The sequence below is a fragment of the Equus asinus genome, chromosome 7, assembly GCF_041296235.1.
Source record: "Equus asinus isolate D_3611 breed Donkey chromosome 7, EquAss-T2T_v2, whole genome shotgun sequence".
Lineage (NCBI taxonomy): Eukaryota > Metazoa > Chordata > Mammalia > Perissodactyla > Equidae > Equus > Equus asinus.
In genome coordinates, this window is record NC_091796.1 from 37,922,825 (window position 1) to 37,948,829 (window position 26,005).

The 26,005-nt window shown below is 39.9% G+C and overlaps 1 protein-coding gene across 3 annotated transcripts; it reads right to left on the minus strand.

The window, feature by feature from the left end:
- Positions 1-8,021: 8,021 nt before the first annotated feature.
- Positions 8,022-16,553, minus strand: C7H18orf21 (chromosome 7 C18orf21 homolog). 3 transcript variants are annotated; one of them, XM_014829360.3, is made up of 5 exons: positions 16,010-16,553; positions 15,904-15,926; positions 13,432-13,631; positions 10,910-11,109; positions 8,022-8,965 (listed from the first exon to the last, which is right to left on the minus strand). In XM_014829360.3, exons 1-5 carry the CDS (start codon positions 16,084-16,086, stop codon positions 8,812-8,814), a joined length of 654 nt encoding a protein of 217 aa, XP_014684846.3. In that variant the 5' UTR covers positions 16,087-16,553; the 3' UTR covers positions 8,022-8,811. The 3 variants fall into 3 exon arrangements, with proteins under 3 accessions (XP_014684846.3, XP_014684847.3, XP_014684848.1); XM_014829361.3 differs by having other exon boundaries at positions 13,432-13,587; positions 16,010-16,130; XM_014829362.3 differs by lacking the exon at positions 10,910-11,109 and having other exon boundaries at positions 8,734-8,965; positions 16,010-16,192.
- Between the last annotated feature and the right edge of the window lie 9,452 nt (positions 16,554-26,005).

Sequence of the window (26,005 nt, forward strand, 5' to 3'; positions counted from 1 at the left end):
CATGTTGTAGCATGTGTCAATTTCCTCTCTTTTTTAAGGCTGAATAGTTTTCCATTGGATGGCTGTACCACATTTTGTTTATCCATTTATCTGTCAATAGACGTGGATTGCTTCCAGCTTTTGGCTACTGTGAATATTACTGCTATGAACGTGGGTGTACAAATATTTGTGCAAGTTCTTGCTTTGATTTCCATTTTTTCTTCAAAGCAATTATTTGTATTCACATCAACAAAGTAGAGTTAGGATGAACTATTGACCAGGATATTCTAGACAACATTTAATGAATACCTACTGTTTAAGGCATGTTGTTAAATCTTTTGAGATACACAGATTATTCAACTGCATGTCTGCTCTCAAAGAGTTTACAATCTAGTGGGAATGGAATACACTGACAATTTCGAGAATTACCAAAGCTTACTTTCATATTTCTTCTAAGCCACTGGTTCCATAGGCCAGCAGTATTAGCCTCAGCTAAGAACTTGTTAGAAGTGCAAATTCTTGGGCTCTAGACCTACTGAATCAGAAAATCTGAGGTTGGGGACCAGCAGTATATCTTTTTACCAAGCTCTCTAGGTAATTGTCACGCACACTCAAGTTGCAGGTTTGTCTTACACACCCCTGTCCTAGGCATCCAAAACTTTACCTCAGATAGATTTCTTCTCACGTATGGGAAACCTTTAGAGTGAGTAAAAGGACTTGGTCCAACAAAAGCAATTGTAAAAAAAAAGTGTACTTTCCTGACAAGCCAAGAAATGCTTTTCATCTGCCTTATTTCAACTCATGAACCCCACTCTCTTCACCCTGGCAAATTTCTCCATATTTTCTTAGTTCATTTCTCTGTCTAGCACACCTCTTGTAATTCTTCCGAGGACGACAGAGAGGAGAAACAGGAATGCAATCTGGGGTCTGACCATCATCTGCCTTACTTAAAAGACTCATTAGCCCTTGGTATAATTATACCACCAGGTCTAGCCATTTTAATTCCTGTTCCAATTTGTTGGATGACAAAAAAAATGGAAACTATATTTTACTGCCTTTTTGATAAATGGATCACTAACTAAAGTGGAATGTGAAATGAATTTTAGGATTACTCATTTCACATCTGAATTCCCTGCATCTGTCTCAGTGGAAAGTTTGATGAGTTCTTCACAGTTTTAAGAACCATGCCAACTGAACTTAAGTAACCAGTAGGCAGAGAATGTTCTCAAAGTTCGCAGTTTCCCAAGAATACCCAGGCCAGAACTCTTCCTCAGTTTTTCAAGATTTTATGAACCTAAGTTGTCAGAAGCCCAATGAATAGTGATACATAATATCTAACTAAATGCCTCTTTTCCATTTAATATAGCACATGTAGTTTCTAAGGTTTCTGAATGAATGTGTTGAGCCTTTAATATGTGACAGGTGCGACTATACCAGAAGCCAAGAGAATTCAAACATGAGTAAGATACAGCTCTGCCCTTATAGAAGTCAGAATCTAACGTGGAAGACAGATACTATATTACAATGTCATACGTTCTACACTAGCCATGTGAAAAAATGTTATAGAACATTGAGGAAAGAATGGTTGATGTCTGTGGGGAATAGCTGATTAGAGCTTTATAGAAAAGATGAATGACATTTGAACTCATCTCTGAAGGCTGATCCACTGACCATGGGTTGAATAAACAATGAAAAAGATTTTAAGATGTATTCTTTACCTGTGTCTCAACAATACTGATAAATGAGATAGTATATATAAACTTACTTTTTGCTCAATGGAAATCTGAAGGCATTAAATCTTACTTATGTTGAATAACATGGCTAAGTTTACAGTAGGTCTCTTGGAAAAAAGGATGAGGTTTTAAAGAACAATGTGGTTGCCTGATTTCAAGCATGTCCTGCTCGAGCCAAACACCACAAGCTGTCTTTAGAATTGTTGCCTGCCCTTCTCCCCTACCCCAAGCCACTTATACATATATTTTTTTCTTCTTCTTGTCTGTCGCTAAAAAGGTGATGTAGTTTTTTATTCGGTTCATGTAGGAAATGCTGTGATGTCTAGAACATGTTTCGTTTCATAAAACCTGACTCCATATCTGAAATCAGTTGCAACAATTGTTAGAGTATGGACCAGTAAAATAAAGACGCTAGCAGATAAAAATGAAACATGATGAGCAGTCTGATTTTTTCACTATATTGTTGCCATGACTGGGATTGACTGCCTTTGACAGAGGGAGAGTGGGACGGATTGTCTCAATTGTAGACCAAGGACCATGCCACTTGTTCTTGCTGCTACAACTATTTACTGTTGGGCAAATGCAATGTCTAGTTTGTCTAACCACACAATCTGAGGAATGCCATTTCTGGCTGTGTAAAGCGTCTGAGTCAACAGCCAGAACTAGGTCCTAGCGGAAGTAAAATATCCGAATTCTCCTTGGAGGAACATCCCTCATCCAGCTTTGGCTGTGTCTCTCAGACCTGGATCTTTAAGAAAAGACTTGAGTGAGGGTGCTATTCATAGCTTAACCTAAGTACTGACTAGTTGGAATATATCTTCCTGCTTTTATTGAAGTTAATAACTCCTCCTACGTGAGCCTGAAGGCTCACATGTTCACTGAGGTTATCAAATTCCCCCACGTAAAACTGAGGGTGACTGGTCCAAGTGTTTTTCTCTCCTGTGAATTTAGGTACTGTAGTTTTCAAGAAAGTGCCTAGTGAGAATACTAGCATATTTGATACACATATATTACTACGATTAAAAAGTTTAGAAATTCTTTAGAATAGAATTGGCATGCCAGTGATATTGTGGGTGAATCATTCTTTCTAATGATGACTTTCATCCTAGACAAGATGGTACATCTTAGACGTATGCTTGCAGCTCAGGGGAAGAGTGAAATTCTTACTGAATCGATAGGAAACACAGCACTTACTGAAATCTTGGTGGAGGGTGCTCTCCCCAAATCCAAAAGTCCCAGTTATATCTTTAAACAGAAGTTTGGAGCCAGCCAGCCACTCAACTGTTCCTTTATGTTCCAGTTGTCAGAAAGTCAGGGGTTTGATCAAGACAACAGCAGAAGTTTGAGTAGATATTTAAAATTCAGAAGCATTACTCATATTGACTTGAGAGTTCAACATAAAACTGCTTTAAAAAAAGATAAAATTGTCACTAGTAAATAAATAGGCCTGGGGCCGGCCCGGTGGTGCAGCGGTTGGGTGCGCACATTCTGCTTCCGTGGCCCTGGGTATGCTGGTTCGGATCCCGGGTGCGGACATGGCACCGCTTGGCAAGCCATGCTGTAGCAGGCATCCCACACATAAAGTAGAGGAAGATGGGCACGGATGTTAGCTCAAGGCCAGTCTTCCTCAACAAAAAGAGGAGGATTAGCGGCAGATGTTAGTTCAGGGCTAATCTTCCTCAAAAAAAAAAAAAGCGGCCTGCTTTTGGCCACAAAATTGAAAAGTTAAAGGAAATTTTAAACCAAAAAACTTCCATTTGTCTCTTTTTATTAATCATATACAATTATATTTAAATATCAGGTATCCTACCTGGTGTTTCCCTGAGGGTATATGGAAAAAAATAGCTGGTACTATAGTTAGCTAATACTAACAAGGAGATACATGTGTACACTGTAAACGTAATTCCAAAACACTGAAACAGAAACCCAAAACATGGGTACTTAACACCACTACCCAACCTTTACATGAGCTTTATGTGATCTTTTCCTAAAAGTTCAGAATGAAATGATGAAATAACTAATCTGAAATGAATGTGATCTAATGATATGTCTGGATATTTTATATTTTTAAAAGTCAAGGACTCAAAGACATTTTAAATATTGTAAATTATATTTGATGCATATGTGTGATTGCATATTAAAGTTAGTAAGGGAAAATGTTCTTTAAAAAGCAAGTAGGTGGGGCCAGCCTGGTTGCATAGTGGTTTGCGCATTCTGCTTTGGCGGCCCAGGGTTCGCAGGTTTGGATCCTGAGTGCGGACCTAGGCACCACTCATCAAGCCATGCTGAGATGGCATCCTACATACAAAATAGAGGAAGATTGACACAGATGTTAGCTCAGTGACAGTCTCTTTTGACTATAAACCTTAATGCCAATTGATCATTGTACCCAAGACTTACAACCAACATTTTGTGATGCTCAATTTTTAAAAGAATATGTTGATTCTAAAAGTGTTGCTACAGTTTCTGTCCTTGAGAAAAGTAAAAGATGATTTGGAATTATGCCAGAGAAACTTGTGTATATAAATCCTGGACTTACAACTGTGGATTGAGCCAATATAGGAAGACCCAAGTGAGGCTGGAAGGACCCCTTCTGTAACTTTGGAGACTCAAACACTTGGATTTTCTGCATTTCATAAAGTGAATTCATAGATCAGTCTTCCCTTAACTCCAGTACCTACATACCACCTCAAGAAAACAGTCACCAAAGTGAGTCTATCACTTACTAGAACTCCATACCGCCTTGAACTGAACATGAACTTAAATAACTAAACTGAAGATATATCAGACAAGCGTTCATATTGCTAAAGAAAAAAATTATTCCAACACTTGTTAAAAGGGTAAGGAAAACTTTATTCAGGACTTTTGCAATAGGTATAAAGACTATCCCAATAGGGGAGAGAGATGGGGCTCAACTCCAAATATGTCAAAGACAGCTGGGGAATTGTAGCCAAGGAGCAGAGTGAAGGGGGTCAGTGGATGGAAAATTACTAAGAGGAGACATCAAGTGCAGGGGGATTCTTGCTAAACTGACTTAACAGGATTCTTGCTGAAGACAGGCCAGGGTGATCAGATATCAAGGGTCGGGGAATTCTCACTAAACCGCCCTAGCAGGATTCTTGCTAAAATTGGGCTAGGCAGGCCCAAGACAGGGCCCAAGGACAAGGCCTGGTAGAAAAAAGGGCTCAGAGAAGCCTGTCTAAAGCTTGGTCAAGAGTCTTTGTCAATATAATCACAACGAAAAATTTTTATCAATACCTTCAAAACAATTTGCCTACATCATTAGTGAGATGCATTCAAAGGACAACCACCACAGAGGGTAAAGCTAGATCTTGTTATTCATCTCGCGGTTTTATTGTTGATGTTGATACTCATATTTTTGATTAATTATGATAATAGCACAAATTGCTTGAGGACTTTCAATATGCCATCCACTCTTCTAGGTGTTTTTCATGTACCATTTCATTGAGTCCTCACAGCATCTTTATCAGGTAAGTACTATTATCCTCATTTTACATATAAGGAAACAGACTCTGAGAAATTAAGAATTTGCCAAAGATTACACAGTTAATAAATGGCACAGCCAGGTTCTGCAGAGCAGGACCACAAAGATCACAATCTTACCCAGTAGGCTGTACTGCCACCAAAACAAGTAATTCTTAGTCAGAATTAAGAATTTTAATTAAAAGAATAATTTTATGGTTTATCAAATTATAAAAGATACTATTATTTGATTGAAGGGTTAAAACGTTCAAGTAGGCATTTGGTAATGTTGAGTTAAATTTTAAATATGAGAACTCAGAACTTTTAAGAAATTATCTTTTCCAGCTCTGCGTCTGGAGTGGCCTAGTGTAGCAATACCATTACTATCCCCAGTAAAAGTATCCCCAACATTCTGCTTCTGTGTCACTACTAATTTCTGTTCAAAAGTAGCAGGGTTTCTTGGAGAGTGGCTTCTTCCATGTCTTAGGGCTGAGAGAATGAAGATGGTCCTGAAGTTTTCTTTGCGAAAAAGCAAGGATGCTTTCAAAGTTCTGATGCGGTTGAAAGAATAAAGAAGCCAGCTTAAAAGGGGCTCTCATTGGCCAAGATGTAACAATTTGAACATCAAAATAGGAAACAAAAACTGTACTTAATTAAAACTAGTAGTCTGTGAAAAATTGTCTCCGTAATAATATTTTTTAAAAGAAAAATTGGGGTTTTCTTTTCAAATAACTAGTATTATATGCAAATTGATTTTTATTCAGAAAAATTCCTATTTATCTTTACTGGTAAGTTTAGTCCCAGGACAGACAGAAGCATACTGAACGCTTTCTGGCTGAGTTACGTCTGGGCTTACAGCCCTCACAGAGCTCAGCCTGGGAGGAACACAGCACAGACCTCACCAGGCCCACGTGTGAGAGGAGACCTGCACTGCACATTTGCTGCCTCTTTACAAGACTATCATTTTCATTCAGACCTAAGTATCAACACTTTAGTTTTTTTAGGTAATGTTTATTTTCATTTTTTTAAGAAGAGCTTTACTGAGACAAGTCACATCCCATGAAATTCACCCTTTTAAAAAAGTGTAGAATTAGGTGGTTTTCAGTATATTCAAGAGTCGTGGAACCACTGCTACTAATTCCAGAACATTTTCATCACTCTAAAAAACCCTATATTCCTTAGCAGTTACTCCTCATTCTTCCCATTATTTATTATTCCATATAAACTGAATCATAAGATATGTGGCCTTTTGTATCTGGCTTCTTTTAATTAACCTGTTTTCAAGGTTCACCCATGTTCTAGCATGTATCAGTAATTCACTTTTATGGCTGAATGATATTCCACTCTATGGGTATATCATGTTTTATGTATCCATTTAACAGTTGATGGACATTTGGGTTGTTTCCATTTTTATGGTGACTCTATGTTTAACTTTTTGAGGACCTGCCAAACTCTTACAAAGTGGTTGCCGGATTTTACAATCCCAGGAGCAATGTGTGAAAGTTCCAATTTTACCACAGTCTTGCCGACACTTGTTATCCTTGTAATTTTAGCCAAGCTAGTGGGTATGAAGTGGTATCTCATTGTTTTGATTTGTATTTCCCTAAAGACTGTTAGATATTGAGCATCTTTTCATGTGCTTGTTGGCCATTTGTTTATTTTCTTTGGAGAACTGTATGCTCAGATTCTTTGTCCATGTTTTGTCTTTTTAGAATTGAATTTTAAGAATTCTTTATAATTATGGATATAGGTCCCTTAACAGATTCACAATTTGCATATATTTTCTCCCATTCAGTGGGTTATCTTTTCACTTTCTTGACGGTGTCCTCATTTGAAGCACATATGTTTTTAACTGTGATGAAGTCTGATTTATCTATTTTTTCTTTTGTTGCTTGTGCTTTTGGTGTTATATCTAAGAAACCATTGCTTACTCCAAGGTAATAAAGTCCTATGTTTTCTACTGAGAGTTTTATGTCCACACGATAATTTTAATATTCTCTCTAGAGATGCCCAAAGACCCTTCTCTCACAGAAAAGAAAGTCAAGAATCCATGTCCTTCATTTGCAACTGAGATAAGGTGAACAACTCCCCACCTAGGAATTCCTACTTTTACTACTTCTTATTCACTTCTCAGTCATGTGGCTGGAAAGGACCTTAGTTCTAAACTTAGTGTGGAACAAGTGGGCTAAGAAATTCAAATTTAAATGTAGTAGCTTAGGAATATTTGCAGAGCTTGTGCTATGTGCTGGGCAAGAAACTAGGTGCTGGGGGCACAGGAAATGAGATCACCCAGGCCTGCAAAGAGCTCACAGGCAGAAACAGGAAACTACAGGATCACCAGCACTGTGGTAAAAGAGTGGCCCCTCATAATGCTGTGGGGTTGAAGTGGAGGGCAGTCTCCAAAACCACGTGCAAAGGCCCAAAGCTGGCAGGAAAATGGTACGTTCTGAGAACTATAAAGAGCTCACTATGACTGGGTGATCAGGGAGAGGGGTAAGCGAATAGAAGAGCAAGAAGAGTTCAAGATGCTCCAGGGAGAAGTTAGCCAGAAAGGGAGAGTATTTTTCATGACCAAAGTACTGTGCTAGATGCTGCGGACACAAAGGGAAGGCTCAGTTCCCGCAGCCTATGGCTAACTGTCTGAAGAAGTTCCGAATGATGACCCTCACCATCCCTCTCTGAGGCTGGCACTCGTTAGTGTAATTGCACTTCACACAACTACAAGACCAACTCTTGTTAATAACCTTGGCCTTTCAGTCTGCCAAGCCCTAATGAAAAAAAATCTAAGTTCTAAACTTTAAAGGAGCAGAGACGCTTGGAAACAGGTTATAGTTTAAAGTATCTAATCATTTATTTAAAGTGTTTTTAAAAAACAAGTTGAATAAAATCCTAGCCTATCATTTAAAAAAAGTATATCTACGTTCCAGAAAAGAGTTAAGATAGCTAAACTGTTACTGTGTTATGTTCTGATGTAAATTTTAGACCTAGAAGTAAGTCTTCACCAGAGAAAATTAAATGCCACTTAACAGTGAAATATTACTATAGGAAGAATAGAAAGCTGTAAAAATGAAAATTTTGGTATCTGATTAAATCATCTACAATCAAGAATGGTCCATGTTTTTACTTTTGCATGCAAAATAGGAATAATGTTCCAATTTTACTAATAGACAGTTATGCAGACGATTGTGGGAAAACTAGGACACACACACTTGACCCTTTTTCTGAATTAGCAATAAGGCTATAGACGCCTAGAAAGGACTGAGGAGACTTTCCCAGAAATGTCTCCAGTTTCTTATGAAATAAAACGACATAAGGAAAATGCTGATTAAGAGAGGAGAAAATAATAATATAACCACTCAACATGCATATATATCTGTACTACTTACGAGGACCTTTCCTATATTCTGACCCTCGTAGCTGCCCTGTGGGCACGCAGGCCTCAGTGCTTCACTCTGAGGGATCTTCTCCAGAAACACTGAAGAATGCCAGGAAAAGTGTGCTCCGGGACCCCAGTTTCCATGTATTTAAAGAATAGAAGTTTTTAAAAAGCTGTTTTTCTGAGTAACTTTAGTTTCAGAAACTGCATTAAACATTTCTTATTTCCTTAGTCCACCTTTTACAGAGAAGATAAGAAACTTCTGAAGTCCACCTTTGGATTCTTCTGGGATTCACTCTGACTAAGCAACATTTTTAGTTGAGAGAAGTGTTTCTTTGTTTTGCTCACATTCTTCGCGGAGCAAGTGGGTGTTGACTGTCCAGATGTAGGTGTTCTGAAAAGAAACATAAAACCACACTCAGGCACACTGACACTGACGGTTTAAAAAGTGTCCTTCCCGCTTAGCCTAGGTAACTACTACTGGCGTCATTTTCTACTCTTCTGTACTATGGCCACACACGAGCAGTGGCTGTATCCAGCACAGTCATTCCCATTTTGTTAAAAATCTCCACACTAAATAGGCTATAGGCAACATTTAGGAGGTATACTGGGTGGTTCTGGAAGCTTCTATCACACCTGAAAGAGAAGGCTAAAGGTAAAGCATCTTCAGGTCTGAGTTCCCTTTGAGTCTGACATCAAGATTCATGACAATTCTAAGCAAGGACTTAAAAACACATTCTTCCTCACAGCTCAAGATCACTTCCTTTCTCAAAAGTGAAGGATCGCAACCTACACGTGTAGATACCAGTCCACTGTATCTGCCTCCCTAGAATATAAGCGCTAGAGAGGAGACACTTTATACTACTAATTCTATATTCCAGTGCTTTTTAACAGCACCAGGCACAGAGGAGGCCCTGTAAAAATATCCACTGAATACATGATTCCCATCTGGTACGTGTGTATTTATGCCTCATTCTATTTCATTCTCTCCAATTGTGTTCCACCCCCCCAAATCCTTATTTGGAGTTTGTCAGTCTGATTCCTCTTCTGACTCCCCATCTGTATAAATGTGAAATATCTCATTCCTGCATATATCTAAAAAGCAGTCTGGTCTAAATGCAAGTGAATTATTTGAAATATGCCGAATTTTCTTTTATCTACATTTATCCAATAGAGTGGAAACTTCTGTGATGAATTCCTAGCATACCAAACATCAAAATAATTGAATCAAGGATACAGAGAAAACTGGAACTGAAATTTTAATTCTTACCCAATTCTATAAACGTCAAACCCAATATAAAACTCAATTCAGTAAGAAAAAATAATCCAGTCCATGCTGAATTTTGTTATCTACGTTCAAGAAACTACCAGACTCAGTTTCTCTTTTGTAACACAATGTTGAAAAATTCCTTATAGTTTCTATGGAATTAAATCTATGGACTATCATAATGAATAAAGTATTGAGGGGGATTACCAAAAATAAAACATGTGCCCAGTCATACAGTTAACTTAGTATCATTTGACAAATCCCCATTCAGTTAGATTTCCGCAGGAATTTCTGATAGAGGAAATAGCAAGAACAGAGGTTGAGAGGAGGAAAGTGAACTGAGTGGCTCGGTTTTGCTGACACACAGGATGAATTAAGGCAAAGCAAGACAGACTGGGGCCAGACAGTGAGGGCTAGAAAGCCATGCTGCAGCATTTGACCCATATGCTACAGAGTGAGGCACTAAAGGCTTCTAATCAGAGCTGTGCTTTAGGAGAATATCAGACTAGAAAGGTCTGAAACAAGCAGCAGGAAGACTCAGGAAATTACTGTAGTAGGCTGGACAAAAGGTGAATAAAGGCCTCAATGGCTGGCAGCAGGAGGGAGAAAAAGCTGGGAACAGATGCAAGCACCATGGAAGTAGGCTAGAAACTGGTGACCAACTGGACAAGAACAAGGGAGCAGGAGTTGTCAATTATACTCACCATTTCAGGTCAGAATGTCTAGAAAGGACCTGTTCATTCACAGAATAAGGAACTTGGGAGGATGGGCAGGTTTGAGTAGTTAGCTGTGGGGTCATGTATGGGGGTCAAGTGGATATATTTAAGGCAGCTGGGAACAGGTCCAGGGAGAAGTTGGAAGTAGAGGAATATACCTAGAACTCATATGCAGAGATAACAATGGAAGATAGGGGAGTATATGACATTAGAGGAGAAAAGGGTATGGAGGAAAATGCGGGCCAAAGCCTGAATTGCATGGCAAATTTAGGGAATGTATGTTACACAGAGGAAATTGGAAGAAATACTCAAGAGTTGACAGTGGCAATTCAAATAGTTTAATGAATTAAGATACCTGAAAATCAAAGCTGGGCTCTTGTCTTTGGAACCAGACATATCACGAATCAGGTTTGTAGAACTCAGAGTCTTTCTCTCTGGTGTCTTCAGGCTGAGTTTACTTGTAGGAGTGGTAGAATTGCTCTTCAAAGCTGATAGAACGCTTCTGCTTTTACCGTGATGTTTAACGGTTCTGTTGCATGTTTTACAAGTAATCAACTACCATAAAAAGAAATATTGGGCCTGATTTCTCTTACAATTTAATCCAATAAACTATATGTTCATTAAATTTTTATACGTAAGGGGACTACACCAGGTACTACAGAGTGAGTAACTGAGACCGCCCTCAGCGAGCTTGTAATATAGCAGCAGCAATGAGACAAGACACAAATTTAAAATGAGAAAATCTTCAATAAAAAGTTAATGGCTAAACACGTGTATTTAATTTAAAATACTTTTATAAGGTAACAAAATCTCTACTTTCTCAGCGTACAACCATGTTTGGGGGCAATGAAGGAAACTGGGAATGACGTCCTTTAACATCTGGAAGGATGTCTTTCTAATAGCAGTAGACCTTTAACATTTTTTGCAGATGAACTCCAAGCCTTTTCCCAATAAAACATGGCAAACTATCACTGAAAATTTAAGTGACTCCTTCAAACCTTTAGTGATTCTATAACTATAGATCCAACGTAATTTACAATACCAATCAAATGAACTCTCACATTCTTCCACCTCTTCACTTCATTAGCTCCACAGGTTGACTTTTTTTTTCAAGAAATGGTCCATTTTATAGTTAAACGCCTTTCCTCTACCTATCTGACACAAAGCACAGGATTCAGTCCAGGCCTCAACAAAGTTAATAAAAACTAGCTTAGCTGAGAAGTACTGTGATGGTCATGAGCAGATGAAAATTCAAATGGAAGATCTGCATATATCAAAGCTCTATGTAAGTTGCTTTATACTTTTTGAAGAGGCCGGATATAGATTAAACAGTCAATTTTATGACAAAGCAAAATACACTTACTGTCCAATACTGGTAAATATTTACCTATCTAAATATGGCAGTTTCAATTCAAGTTAATATTGATTGTAGTCTTGGGCCAGACATAGCTGTCTTAATGTCCCGTGCCCAGCATGGTGCCTGGTAGTAAGGAGACACTTGAATAGTTGATAAATGTTAACATAGAACATGCAGACAAAATGTATCTGATACTGGTCTCCATATAGTTAGTCATAAGTAATTTGTTTTTTTGTTGTTTTGGGTTTTTTGAGGAAGATCAGCCCTGAGCTAACTGCTGCCAATCCTCCTCTTTTTGCTGAGGAAGACTGGCCCTGAGCTAACATCCATGCCCATCTTCCTCTACTTTATACGTGAGACGCCTACCACAGCACGGCTTGCCAAGCAGCGCCATGTCTGCACCCAGGATCCGAACCAACAAACCCTGGGCCACCAAAGTGGAATGTGCGCACTGAACTGCTGCGCCACTGGGCCAGCCCCAGCCACAAGTAATTTGATTGTGGTTTTTTATTCCATTTTATATCACCCGTATTAATGTTGTGTGGCATAAAGTAGACCCTCAGTAAATGTTTAATGAATGAACATAAGATGCACTTGCTTTTGTTGGGCATAAACTTAAATACATACTCTGAAAAGGGGGGGATGGGGATGACTGAAGAAGTGACACTGGTACTTAGTACATAAGGTACTGCTCTTTGAAGAAGAGGACCATTAACTGAAAAAATAATTTAGTGGTAACTGCAGTTCAGGTGCAGTCACATTGGTCAGCTCAGGAAATCCTGAAATTTGTGAAAATAACTGTGCTCAACAATGAGATCTGGGAACAACTGAGAGCTCATGATGTTTGGTTTTAGGTAATTGTGAAAAATAAAAAATAAGGAGCCGGCTCCGTGGCCAAGTGGTTAAGTTCGCACACTCTGCTTTGGCGGCCCAGGGTTTCGCCGGTTCAGATCCTGGGTGTTGACATGGCACTGCTCATCAAGCCATGTTGAGGCAGCATCCCACATGCCACAACTAGAAGGACCCACAACTAAAATATACAACTATGTACTGGGGGGAATTGGGAGACAAAGAAAAAAAGAAAAGAAAAATAAAAAATAAGCTGTACTTTTTTTTTGAGGAAGATTAGCCCTGAGCTAACGTCTGCCACCAATCCTCCTCTTTTTGCTGAGGAAGACTGGCCCTGAGCTAACATCCGTGCCCCTCTTCCTCTACTTTATATGTGGGACACCTACCACAGCATGGTTTGACAAGCAGGGCCATGTCCGCACCCGGGATCTGAACGGACGAACCCTAGGCCACCAAAGTGGAACGTGCACACTTAACCGCTGTGCCACTGAGCTGGCCCCTAAGCTGTACTTTTGATGTAACAGTAATCACTAGAAAAAATTTATCTATATACTTGGACAATCTAAATATACTACTACAAATCTCTGAGTTATATTCAGGCTAATTCTTAATCTCATTTTAAGTGAAAGAAAATTCTAATTTATTTATACAAACTAGAATTGAAATCTTACCAATACACTTTTGGAGTCTTTGTACTTTTTCACAATTTTTGCTTCTTTAAAACTGAGTGTATAATTTCTTGCTTCTCGATTAAGAAGTTTCTGTATTCTGGGTGTCATTTTGGGCTTGGGTTTGAGGCGCACTCGAAAGTTATCCAGAACCAGCAACTGGAAACAGTATGGACATGTTCCTTCAAAAGCACTTTTATCATCTAAAATTATACAAATGAAACTCATGATTCAGCAAATCAGAATATTTTAACTCAAACTACCACTATTATAAATGTGAAAAAGTATATAATTTAATATGAGATTACATTCTCAAGGAAACTCAAAATATGAGAATTTACAAAAAGATGAACTGGCAATTTATTTTGCAAAACACTGTAATTCTAGTTATTCTAATTCTTATTAGGTTCACTTTGGCTGCTGGATTCACTCCTTTTAGCCACTCTCTAAGGCCTCAGTCTGCTACTCATTACTCGCCACTAGGTTAAAAAGGCTGTATGTCTAACCAATTTTACAAACACGTTTATCACAAAATAAATTATAGTGTGATTTTGTTTCTTTTGTAAACAGCACAATCTTGTGGTTTGTGGGTTAGGCTTTGTCTGCAGATAGCTCTCTCAATACAAGGTAACAGGACAACAGACTTGCCCCAGACCCTTTATACAATCAAGAAAGCACTCACGGACTATCTACCATGCTAGGCTATGAAGACACAAATGTGGAAGTGAGAGAGTTGCTATCTTTAAAGAACTCATATTCTAGGGGAGCCCTATGCAAATGAAGGTCAGACTGGTAAGAACTATAACAGAATAGGATTAAAATGTTCTGGAAATTATTAAACTGCATGGACCAGCCAGAAACACTTCAAAGAGAAGGCTTGACAAAGGTCATCACAGATGACTATAAATTCTATCTGTATTTGGAGATGGCAGCCATTCCTGATAAAGAGCTTTCAGGTTGAAGCACAGTGAAAAAGAAAGTATAACTATTCAGGGAAAGGTGGGGTGTGAAGGTAACGCAGCTGAAAATGAAGGTGGGCACACCATGCATTATTCAATGAATATTTACTGGTGAGCACTGTGCTAAGTGCTAGGGATGCAACAGCACCACAAAGAGCTGCCAAATGGAAAGTTCATTCATATTTACTGAGTGACTGCTAAGTGCCAGGCACTGTTTCGGGTGCTGGAGATACAGCAGGGAACAAAGGACAATCCATGGAGAGAGCTAGGAAGTAACAGCACCAAATGTTAAGTGCTAGGAAGAAAAAAATAGGAAAGGGGAATAGGGAATGGTGATGGAGCTGCTATCATCTTAAACAAGGTAGCCAGGGAAGGCTTTGTGGAGTGACATTTGCAGAGACCAGACAGAAGCAAGGGAGGAATCCACACAGATATGTGAAGTGAGAGTTCCAGGCTTAAGGACGAGCAGCTGCAAAGGCCCTGAAACAGCAAGGAGGCCTAGCAGTGGTCGGAGTTAAGAGAACAAAAGGGAAAGCAGGTCAGAGAGGTCATGTGGGCCTACGATGCAGGGCCTTGTAGTCCTTTTAAAAGATTTTCACTTGTCCTCTGAGATGGTAAGTCATTTGTGAGTTTGCAGCAGAGATGACGTGATGTGGCCTAGGTTCCTATTAGGCTCACTTTGGCTGCTAGATTGAGCCGCCTGTAGAAATGCACTGGGAGCTGCTGGCAGTAACTCAGGGCAGAGACTGATGGCTTGGACCAGGGTAGTAAGAAGAATGTGATGAGAAGTAGTTAGATTTTGGATATATTTTAAAGCAACAGGATTTGCTGGCATATTGGCTTAGGGAGGAAGCCTGTTAGGGTCAAGAATGGCCTCAGGTTTTGGGGCTGAATAACTGTGAGGATGGAGTTACCATTTCCTGAAATGGGACAAAATGGAGGAGGACCGTGTTGTGGGGGTGAAGCACGGATTTTGCCCTAACGGACATTCAAAAGAAGTTGTCAGGAACGTTATCTGGATTTGAGTGTAGAATTCGGGGGAGAGGTCTGGACTGAGGACATAAACTTGGAAGTCCCCAGTATACGGAATATAAAAGCCAAGAGATCGGATGAAAACTTGTCACCAAGGAAGTGGGTGTAGCTAGAAGAGAGGTCCAAGGACCGAGTCCTGGGACACTCCAACATTTATACAGAAATCGGGGAAATTAGGAGGAATCAGCAACGCAGGTCGAGCGGCCCTGGCTAAAGAGGTAGGAGTGACCTATGTGATGACCTGGAAACCAAGTAAGTAAACTATTTAGAGAAGACTGATCGGGGGGGGTCAAATGCCGCTCGTAGGTTAGGCAAGGTAAGGCACAGCAAGGAATTTGGGTTTTTCAGAAACTGGGAATCGTCGGGGGGTTCTAGCAGGGCAGTGGGTGGATCGGGTTTCTCTTTTGGACCAGTGTGAGAGCCGTGCGGAAGCGGGGCGACGCGGCGGACCCGCGCCGGACGCGCGGGCGGCTGTTCTCCCTACCGTGAGACGAACTGTAGGCCCAGCTGCAAAAGAGAAAGAGACCCGTGAGGAACCAGGAAACCATCTCGCCGCCCGCCGCCCGCGTGCCCGCCTGGCCCTGTCTTACAGGAGATAGCGGGCCTGGCCCGGGCAGCTATCTCGGAGTTGCCGCGCCGCGGCCTCAAGGTAGTGCTTCTGCCTCATGGCCACCGCCGCCCCCACGCCACCAGGATGCGGCGACAAAAGCTGACTCCGGAAGCCGGCTTCCTAGCGTGCCGGCTTTGACGTGCGGTTCCAAGCTCCCTCCGGAAACCGGCGCCCGCGGCTGACGGGTTCCGGGATCCTTTGCGGCCGCTCCGCCTCCAAACGCCGCCCAGTCGCCTTGGCCCGGCGCGGATCGGGCTTGGCCTCGGCCCCGGCCCCGGCCCGGATCCTGGCTGAAGCTGCTTGACCCGGCAGGGGTGGCACTATCAGGAGCTGACTGTCCCACCGGCGTGTCTGTCTTTCTCTCCTGATAGCCTCCTTTCTGACACCCCTGTTGTCAGTCCCGAGCCCACGTCCCCTCTAGCTTCTTGAGCCGGGTATTGACTCGGGCCGCGCGGCAGGCGGATGCGCGCTCCGCACGAGGCCGCTGGGCGCTTGGGAGGAGAGACTTCAGTCCGCCTGTTCTCGGCGCCTGCACGAGCGAGCTGGTCTTTATTGTGTTTGTTTCCGTTTTAAATTGAAGTGAAATTCACACAACATAAAGATAACAATTTTAACATGATTAAGTGGCGGTTAGTACATTTACAGTGTTACGTGAAACACTGCTGTTAACCTAATTCCAAAATATTTCTCTCACCCTAAAGGAAACCCCATACCCGTTTAGCGGTTGCTCCCCATTCTCCCGTTCCACCCAGCTCCTGGTAATCGCTAGTTTCCTTTCTGTCTTTATGGATTTATCTACTCTGGACATTTCATATAAATGGGATCATACATGGGGCCTTCTGTGTCTGGCTTCTTCCACTTAATGTATTTTTGAGGTTCATCCACCTTGTAGCATGCATCAGAACTGTGATACCAAACCTCTTAATCTCAAATTCCTGTGCCCTGTGTGCAATAAGCCAATCACTGAGAAACCAGTGCTTGGAGATGGAGAAAGGTTTACTCCAGTTGGCTAAAACCAGAAGATGGGAAGATAGGTTCTCTCAAGTCTGCCTCCACAAGAAAAGAAAGCAGGGGGGTTGATAGAGCTAAGGAGCTTGGGAGGAGGAGTTTTGAAGAAACAAAGCAGAAATCTGTGTTTCTTTTGCTCCAGATAAGCATTTTGACAACCAGACTTTTGGGCATCCATGATAGCTAGGGGCTGGTTAGCTGATGATCATAACTTCTCGAAAGCATTCTTTTTCTTCTGCAAAACAAACTCATAAAATCCTTGTTACCCTTGAATCATCCTTCGGGTTAAACAAGAAAACAGCACATTAACAAGATTAACTTTTTTTCATCTGTGTCTGTGTTGGAGCCAAGGTGGAAGGGTAGTCATGTTCTTATTGAATATTTACAGTGACCCTCAGGTACCCAGCTTCAACTTCATTCCTTTTTATGGGTGAATAATATTATTTTGTATGTATATACCATCTATTATTTATCTGTTCATCCACTGATGGACACTTGAGTTGTTTCCATCTTTTGGCTTTTGTGAGCAGTGCTGCTACGAACAGGAATGTATATTTGAGTAGCTGTTCTCTGTTCTTTTGGATATACAACTACAAGTGAAATTGGGGTCATATAGTAATTCTGTGTTTAACGAGGGTTCCAATTTCTCAGCATCCTTATCAACATTTATTTTCCGTTTTTTTGTTTTTTTAATTCTAACCATCCTAGCAAGTGTGAACTGGCATGTCATTGTGGTTTTGATTTGCATTTCCCTAGTGACTAATTACGTTGAGCATCTTTTCATGTTTGCTGGCAATTTGGATATCTAATTTGGAGAAATGTCTGTTCAAGTCCTTTGCCCACTTTTAAATTGGGTTGTTTGCCTTCTGTTGTTGAGTTGTAGGAAGGTTTTTTTTTAGTATGTTCTGGATACTAGACCCTTATTTATCCTTCATTTTTAATTTCAGAAAGGAGTCAAACACTACAAAAGTTTGTAAAGAGAAAGTATGTATTTAATCTATATTAACATATTTTAATTTTTCAAAAGAAAAGTTATTGCGCCTGATTTTCCCACCTTTCCATCCTGCTTTTCTGATGTGATCAACATTAGCAGTTGCGTTTCTTCTCCTTTTATGTCCTTATACACATAAGTACATGTATGAACGTATAAACACTCCCAATCACAACAACCACACACACACGCAACAAAAAAACAAAACATACACAAAAAACCAAAACCAAAAATAGAATGTTAGTCCCTTACTACATACCTTGCCCTTTTCCTTAGCAACAGGCCACAGACATCTTCCCAGGTCAATAGAAATAGTTCTCAAACATGCTTTTTAATAGCTGACAGTAGTACAAAGTGTAACGAACCATAATTTATTTAACCATTTTCCTATTGATGAACGTTCAAATTTTGTTCAGCACTTTGCTTGTTCAAAGGATGTGGCAGCAAAAATCTTGTATATGCTGGTGCTTTTAATTTCTTTTGTCTGAATTCCTAAAAGAGAAATTAATGAGCAAAGTGATATGCACATTTTTTATTTGCCAGATCATCCAAAAAATGTTGCAGCAATTCACACTCCCAGCGTCAAAGTCTGAGAAAGCTGGGTCAAATTTGATGGGCAAAAAGACAAAGGCCAATGGTTCACCTAAATACTAGTGAGACAAAGCCTCTTTTCACATGTTTTTTGATGGTTTGCATTTTCTCTTTTGTATGTGGTCAAATGCTTTTCATTATTGCGTCTGCACTTTCTGTGTAGCTTAAAAAGGCCTTGTTTATGCTGAAGCTACGCAACTAACTATTCATCCAAATGTTTTTCTCATTCTTTTCTAGTTTGATTTCTTCCATGCACATCTTTAATCAATATAAAATGTATAAGGTAGAGCATCTAACTGACATGTTTTCCAGATGGTTAGCAAGTTATGCAAAGATTCCTTACTAGGTAAACTGCTCTTTTTCCATTGGAATTGAAGTAAAAGAAAAAATATATGCAATGAACACCGAATATGCGAGGCACTTTTCTAAGCATCTTACTTGTATTAATTCATGTAATCTTCACAACTCTGTAGCATAGGTGAAATCTCAGTTTCTCATATATAAGGTTTTTTTTTAAAACATAGTTGCATCGGTTTCTAGATTTTCTATAAGTTTCACTAACCAATAAAGCAGGAAAAAGGAGAAATGCACTATACATGTATGCACACGCACTCCCGCTGCTTCCCAGCACACCTTCCATCAGCTGCTCCTCTTCTCCCCTCTCTGAGCACCATGCTCCTATATCCAGATGCCTCCTCAGCAACTCTACTTGCATGGCAACTTGTCTCCTCAGATGCAGTGGGGCCCAACAGCACTCTTGATTTCCCCCACCAACCTGCCCTGCCGCTCAGTCTTCTTCTGTCTCAGCCCCACCAAATGCCATTGCCACTTCCTCTTTCCACCCCTTGTAGCCGGTCCACCCTACTGGCTCCCCACCAGAAGGAAATCATGACTCTGCCTACTTCTTGTCATGCCTTGGTCACCCTCTTTTTTTGCCTGCACTCCTACCACAGCCTTCTATATTCTTTTCCTGCTTCCTCTTTCCTAGTCCATTCTTCACAGGGCAGATAAAGTGGCCTTTTTAAAATGTAAATCATTTTTGGGGACGTAGAGTGTCCCTACTCAGAGTCCTCTCCAGGATCCTCACTGTGTTTGGAACACAAATGCCTGGCTCTGTTCTCCAGGGCCCTGTGTGGCTGGCCACTGCCCCACTTCAGATCTCACCTAGTCTCACTTGCCCACCCTCACACCACTCCCGCCATGCTGGCCTTGTCTCTGTTGCTCAATGTGTCCTGTTCAGACCTACCCCAGGGCCTTTGCTTTTTCCTGCTTTGAATGAGGATCCTTCCCATGGCTGCTTTTCCTCATTATTCCAATCTTGGCTTAAATATCACCCCCTCAGAGAGGCCCTCCTTGACTACCCCAGTAAAGAACCACCCCCCAACACATACACTTACCCGCCTCTCGCCCCCGCCCACCAAGTCACTCTGGGCCAGAACTGGTTTTTATTGTTGTCCTACTAACCTCACTCTCCGAAATTATTATTCATCCACTGTTTACCTGTTCCCCTCCGGAATGTGAAGCCATGGCAGCTGGCCTTGGTGTTTGCTGCCCTCTATGTGGACCCCAGGGCCTGCCACAGAGCAGGGCCTTAATAAGGATTTGCTGCAAAATCGTACTGGACAGAAAGGAAGTTGAAGGAGTTGAAAATAAAACTAGACTGGCCATGAGTTGACAATCGTTGGCAGTGAGTTTGTTATATTTATTCTTTTTATTTTTAAAAAACTTTTTATTATGTGTATACCATGCTGTCTTAATTGCTGTAATTTTGGAATAAACCTTGAAGTCAGGTAGTATAAGCTCTCCAGCTTTGTTCTACTTTTCCAAGATTGCTTTGGATATCCTAGATTCTTTGCATTTCCATATGCATTTTAGAATTGTCCTGCCAGTTTCCAAAAGAAACCTATCGACAATGAATTGTACCTAGGGATAGTTTGGGGGAGAATCGACATCTTAAACTCAAGTCTTTAAATCCATGAATGTAGTATATATCTCCATTTATTTAAATCTTCTTTAATTTATCTTCACAATGTTTTGTTGTTTTCAGTATATGGGGCTTACATGTATTTTATTAAATTTATTCCAAACTATTTTCTGCTTTTGATGATATTGTAAATGAGATTATTTTTTAAGTTCCACTTTCCCAACATTTGCTGCTAGTATATAAACATTCTATTGATTTTTGTATATTGACTCAATTAGACTCACATCTTAATTTACCTGAGTGACCTAGTTAAACTCATGTATTAGATCTGGAAGTTTTGTTGTTGTTGATTCTTTAGGATTTTCTATACAAATGATCATGCCATTTGCAAATAGAGGTATATTTTTCCTTTTCAATCTATACACCCTTTTCCCCCCCGCCTTATTGATCTGGACAAGACTTCTAGTACAATAGAAGTAGTAAGAGCAAAGAACCTTGCCTTCTTTCCAATCTTAGGGAAAAAGTGTTGAGTGTTTCATCAAGAATTAATTAGCTGTAGGTTTTTCATAGATACCTGCAATCAAATTAAGCAAGTTCTCTTTTGTTCCTAGTTTGCTGAGAGTTAAAAACATTTTTTTAAATCATAAATGGGGTTGAATTTTGTCAAATGCTTCTTTTGCATCACTTGAGATATCCATATGTTTTTTTCTTTATTTCCTAAGTGTGGTGGGTTGCATTGGTTAATCTTTGAGTGTTAAACCAACTTTGTGTTCCTGGGATAAACCCCACTTTTCATGATGTATTTGTATATTGTTGGATTTGATTTACTTATATTGTGTGAATGATTTTTGTATTTATGTCTTGTGAGGTCTTTGGTGTCAGTGTTATGCTGGTCTCATAAAACAAGTTGAAAAGTGTGCGTTTATCCTTTGTGTTCTGAAAGTTTTTATGAGATTGGTATTATTTCTTCCTTAAATGTTTGATAGAATTCACTAGTGAAACTGTCTTGGGCTGGGGTTTTCTCTGAGGGTTTTTGATAACAAATTCAATTTCTTTAATAAATATAAAGCTATTCAGATATTCCATTTCTTGTTGTGTTAGTTTCGGTAAGTTGTATTTTTAAGCAACTTATCTATTAAATCTAAACTGTCAAACTTATTGGCATAAACTTGTGTATAATATCCTCTTATTAACGTTTTCATGTCTGTAAGATCTGTAGTGATATCCCCTCTTTAATCGTTGGCATTGGGGTTCTTGTTCTGGGTGAGGGTGGAGGACACACACTCGATCCTGTCTCTCACTGAATGAGACTATGAAACCTGGGCAGGATGCATAGAGCACCCATAGAAAGAATAAAAAGTAAATAGTAGCAGGTTGGATGAAGAAGAAGACGACGTATCAATGAACCTAGAGGTGAGTTTATCATCTTTCTTCCTTTGATATCTGCTAGCCTGAATGCAGTGCAGCCTGAAGCTCAGAAGTGGGCACTAGGATGCATGTAGAGTTCCAGGGGAAGCCCTTTGTCTGGCTGAGTAGCAGAAGATACCTGACACCAGAGAGAGAGTGTGGAATTCTCCACACATTTTTTTTCTTCTCTTCATTTTCTTGAGCCCCAGCTCCCAAACCATCCCATGGTGGCAGCCGCAAAGGCCACATTATAAGCCAGCAGGAGCCAAAACTCTGAGAAAAGGAAACATTCCTCTCCAATTGACTGATCTCTATTGCTTTTGTTCCCTCTCTTTCTGTTTTCCACCACTTGGCCAAAGATGGGAGCAGTCACAGAAGTACACAACAGTGGAGTAGCTTTCTGGCCCCAGCTTTCTGGCCATAGAACCAAAAAGTGGAATTTGGGGAACTAGAATGTACTGGGGAAATTGTGGAGAGAAAGGAGCTCTTTCTTAACGTTATGGGAAAATCCCATAAAGTCATATATGAACTTCTGGGCTCACCACAGAGCTGTGGGCTCACGGATCTGATCAGTATACCAATTTTCTTTGAGAACTGAACTAATGGACTGATCTGGTCAGTGGTCATCGATCAGGTCCCAGATGACCACCAAGTGGTACATATTTAGGATCTATCCAAATGGCACTGCAAGGGCTTTGAAAACTGAACTAACGTTTGAACCGTAACTCACGGAAGGCAGGTGAACTTTTAGTCTGAACCTAGCGAGTCTATTGCCTAAAACAAAAATATGTACATTCTCCAAAGGATTTAAACAAGACCTAGAGTTTCATTACGTAGTATTAAAAATTTCCAAGAGACAATCCAAAATTACTTGGCATATGAAAAACCAAGGAAATCTCAACTCACATGGGAAAAACAATTAACAAACACCAACAAGATTGGTGCAGATGTTGGAATTATCTGACAAAGACTTTAAAGCAGCTATTATATAAATGCTCCAACAAGCAATCACAAACACTGTTGAGATGAGTAGAAAATTAGCAAACTTTCCCCATGAAGGGCCTATAATAATTATTTTAAGCTTTGCAAGCCAAATGGTCTCTGATGCGTCTACTCAGTTCTGTGAAAGCAGCCACAGATAGCCATAGACAATACATAGAATGAGTGTGGCTATTTTCCAATAAAACTTTATTTGTGGGATTTAGCTCATAGACCACAGTTCACCAACCCCTGGACTATAGTGTTTTTTATATATCTATATATTTATTGATTTTTTATGTCTAAGTTGTTCTATTGATTATCGTGAGCAAAGTCTTAAAATTTTTTACCAAGATATGGGTTTGCTTATTTCTCACTTTAGTTCTGTTAATTTTTCTTAAGGTATTTTGAAGCTCTGATACTAGGTGCATAAACACTTATAATTATTATATTATATTTATATATTATTTATAAATTTATTATTTATAATTATATACAAAATTATTTATAATTTATTAATATGTTATATAATATTATAATCATAATTTCCTGATTTGTTGACCCTTTTATCATTATGAAATGTCCCTCTTTATCTCTAATAATATTCTGTCTTAAAGTCTATTTTGTGAAATATTAATATAGCCACTTCAGATTTCTTTTGTTTTATTGTGGTAAAAAACACATAATATTAAGTTTACCATCTTAACCATTTTTAAATGTACAGCTCAGGAGGGTTAAGTATACTCACACTGTTGTGCTACAGATCTCTAGAACTGTTTCATCTTGTAAAATTGAATCTCTCTGCCCACTAAACCTAGTTTTCCCTCCCCCCCAGCCCTTGGAAACCACTTTTCTACTTTCTGTTTCTATGATTTTGACTACTTAACATTCTTCATATAAGTGGAATCATATAGTATTTCTCCTTCTGTGACTGGCTTATTTCACTTGGCATAATGTCCTTGAGCTTCATCCATGTGGTAGCATATGACAGCATTTCCTTCTTTTTAAAGGATGCCCAATCTTCCATTGTATGTACATACCAGATTTTATTTATCTATTCAATGGACATTTGGGTTGCTTCCACATCTTGGCTACTTTGAATAATGCTGCAGTGGACACGGGTATGCAAATATCTCTTTGAGATCCTGCTTGGCATTCTTTTGGATATGTACTTAGAAGTGGGATTGCTGCATCATATGGTAATTCTATTTTTAATTTTTTGAGGCAGCTCCATACTGTTTTCTATAGTGATTGTACCATTTTATGGTCTCATCAACAGTGTGTAAGGGTTCCAGTGTCTCTACGTCTTCAGTGACACTTGTTATTATCTGTTTTGTTTTTTTTTAAATAGTGGCCATCTTAATGGATGTGAGATAATATCTCATTGTGGTTTCGATTTGCATTTCTCTTATGATTAGTGATGTTGGGCATCTTTTTGTGTACTTGTTGGCCACTTCAGTTTCTTATTCTTTTTGTTTTCATAGTGTATCTCTTTCCACCCTTTTACTTTCAACCTATTTATATCTTTGTAGTTAAAGCCCGTTTTTGTTGTTGTTGTTGGTAGTATGCAATTGGCTCTTGTTTTGTTTATAATCCAGTCTGACAATCTGTCATTTAGTTAGCATGCCTAGTGTATTTATATTTAATGTTATTATTGATAGTAGGATGTGACATCTTTGAGGGACCAGAGGGCAGACTCTGGTGGGCAGTATAATGGCTCCCTGAAGACATCCATGTCCTTATTCCTTGGAGCTGTGAATATGTTACTTTACATGCAAGAGGGATCCTGAGGACAGGATTAAGGTTACTGACCTTAAAATGGGGAGATTATTCTGCATAATCGGGATGTGCCCAATCTAATCGCATGGTCCCTTAAAAGCAGAAAACCTTTTCAGGCTGCGTCAGAGAGATGAGATGGAGAAGGACAGAGTGTGAAAGGAATTCAACCTGCAGCTGCGGGCTTTGAAGATGGAAGAAGGAAGCTTCAAGTCAAGGAATGTGGCAGTGGCCAGGAGGAGCTGGGAATGACCATCAGCTGAGAACCAGCAAGGAAGCAGGAAACTGCACAGCTACAAGGAACTGAATTCTGTCAATAATCTGAAGGAGCGGGAAGTGCATTCTCCCCTACAGCCTCTAGAAAAGAACAGAGTGGCTTTTGTCCAGGGAGACCTGCACAGGACTTCTGGCCTCCAGAACTGTGACATAATAAATCTGTGTGTTTTAAGCCACTAAACTGTGATGGGAGCAGTAGAAACTACTACAGCACATATTTGGGGGCTCACCCTCTCAGGGATGCCTCTGTGGATTATCCCCCTAACTTTCCAGTTCTTCTGTTGGCCTCGAACTCTGTTTTGTGTCCCCTTCAAGCCAGTTGGGCTTTGTCTCTCTGCAGGTGGAGTTGCTCACGGACTGGAGGTTGCCTTTGGGTAAAAAGCCACAAACTCACAAACCTCAATAATTTCCAGTCATCTTTCAAAGTTGGTCTCTTCTCCGGTGTCTGCCTTCTTTTGGTCAATCTCCAAGGCCTTCAAATAATTTTTTAAATGTTTTGCTCAGATTTTACAACTGTTATCTGCGGGAAGATTACCAAAAACTGGAGCCTCATTAGATTCTTCTGCCTACTTTTATGTTTGCAATTTTCCATAATAAATTTTTGTTTTTTTCCTTTTTCTCTCCAAAGCAACCCCGGTACATAGTTGTATTTTCTTCATTGTGGGTCCTTCTAGTTGTGGCATGTGGGACGCCGCCCCAGCGTGGCTCGATGAGCAGTGCCATGTCCGCGCCCAGGATTCGAACCAACGGAACACTGGGCCACCTGCAGAGGAGCGCGCGAACTTAACCACTTGGCCACGGGGCCAGCCCCCTCCATAATAAATTTTAAAAAAATAAACCAAAAAAATGGTGGCGTGCAATGTCTTAATTTTTCTCATTCTTATTGACCTGAAGGCTAAAAATGAGTTGCCTTCTCTTCATATGTCACTTAAAATAAAATAAAATGAATAAAAAGTTAAGTTTTCAAAACTTTTTATGGGGATGGTGAGGACTGGGAACGACCTTGCCAACCTCAGCTGCTGGGA

Excerpts from the sequence above, each read along its gene's own strand:
- C7H18orf21 (XM_014829360.3), bottom strand. The coding sequence starts at position 16,086 with ATGAGGCAGAAGCACTACCTTGAGGCCGCGGCGCGGCAACTCCGAGAT. Across the intron at positions 15,927-16,009 it reads GGCCAGGCCCGCTATCTCCT|CTGGGCCTACAGTTCGTCTC; the intron begins GTAAGACAGGGC and ends TCTCTTTTGCAG. Across the intron at positions 8,966-10,909 it reads AGCCCAGCTTTGATTTTCAG|AACACCTACATCTGGACAGT; the intron begins GTATCTTAATTC and ends GTTTCTTTTCAG.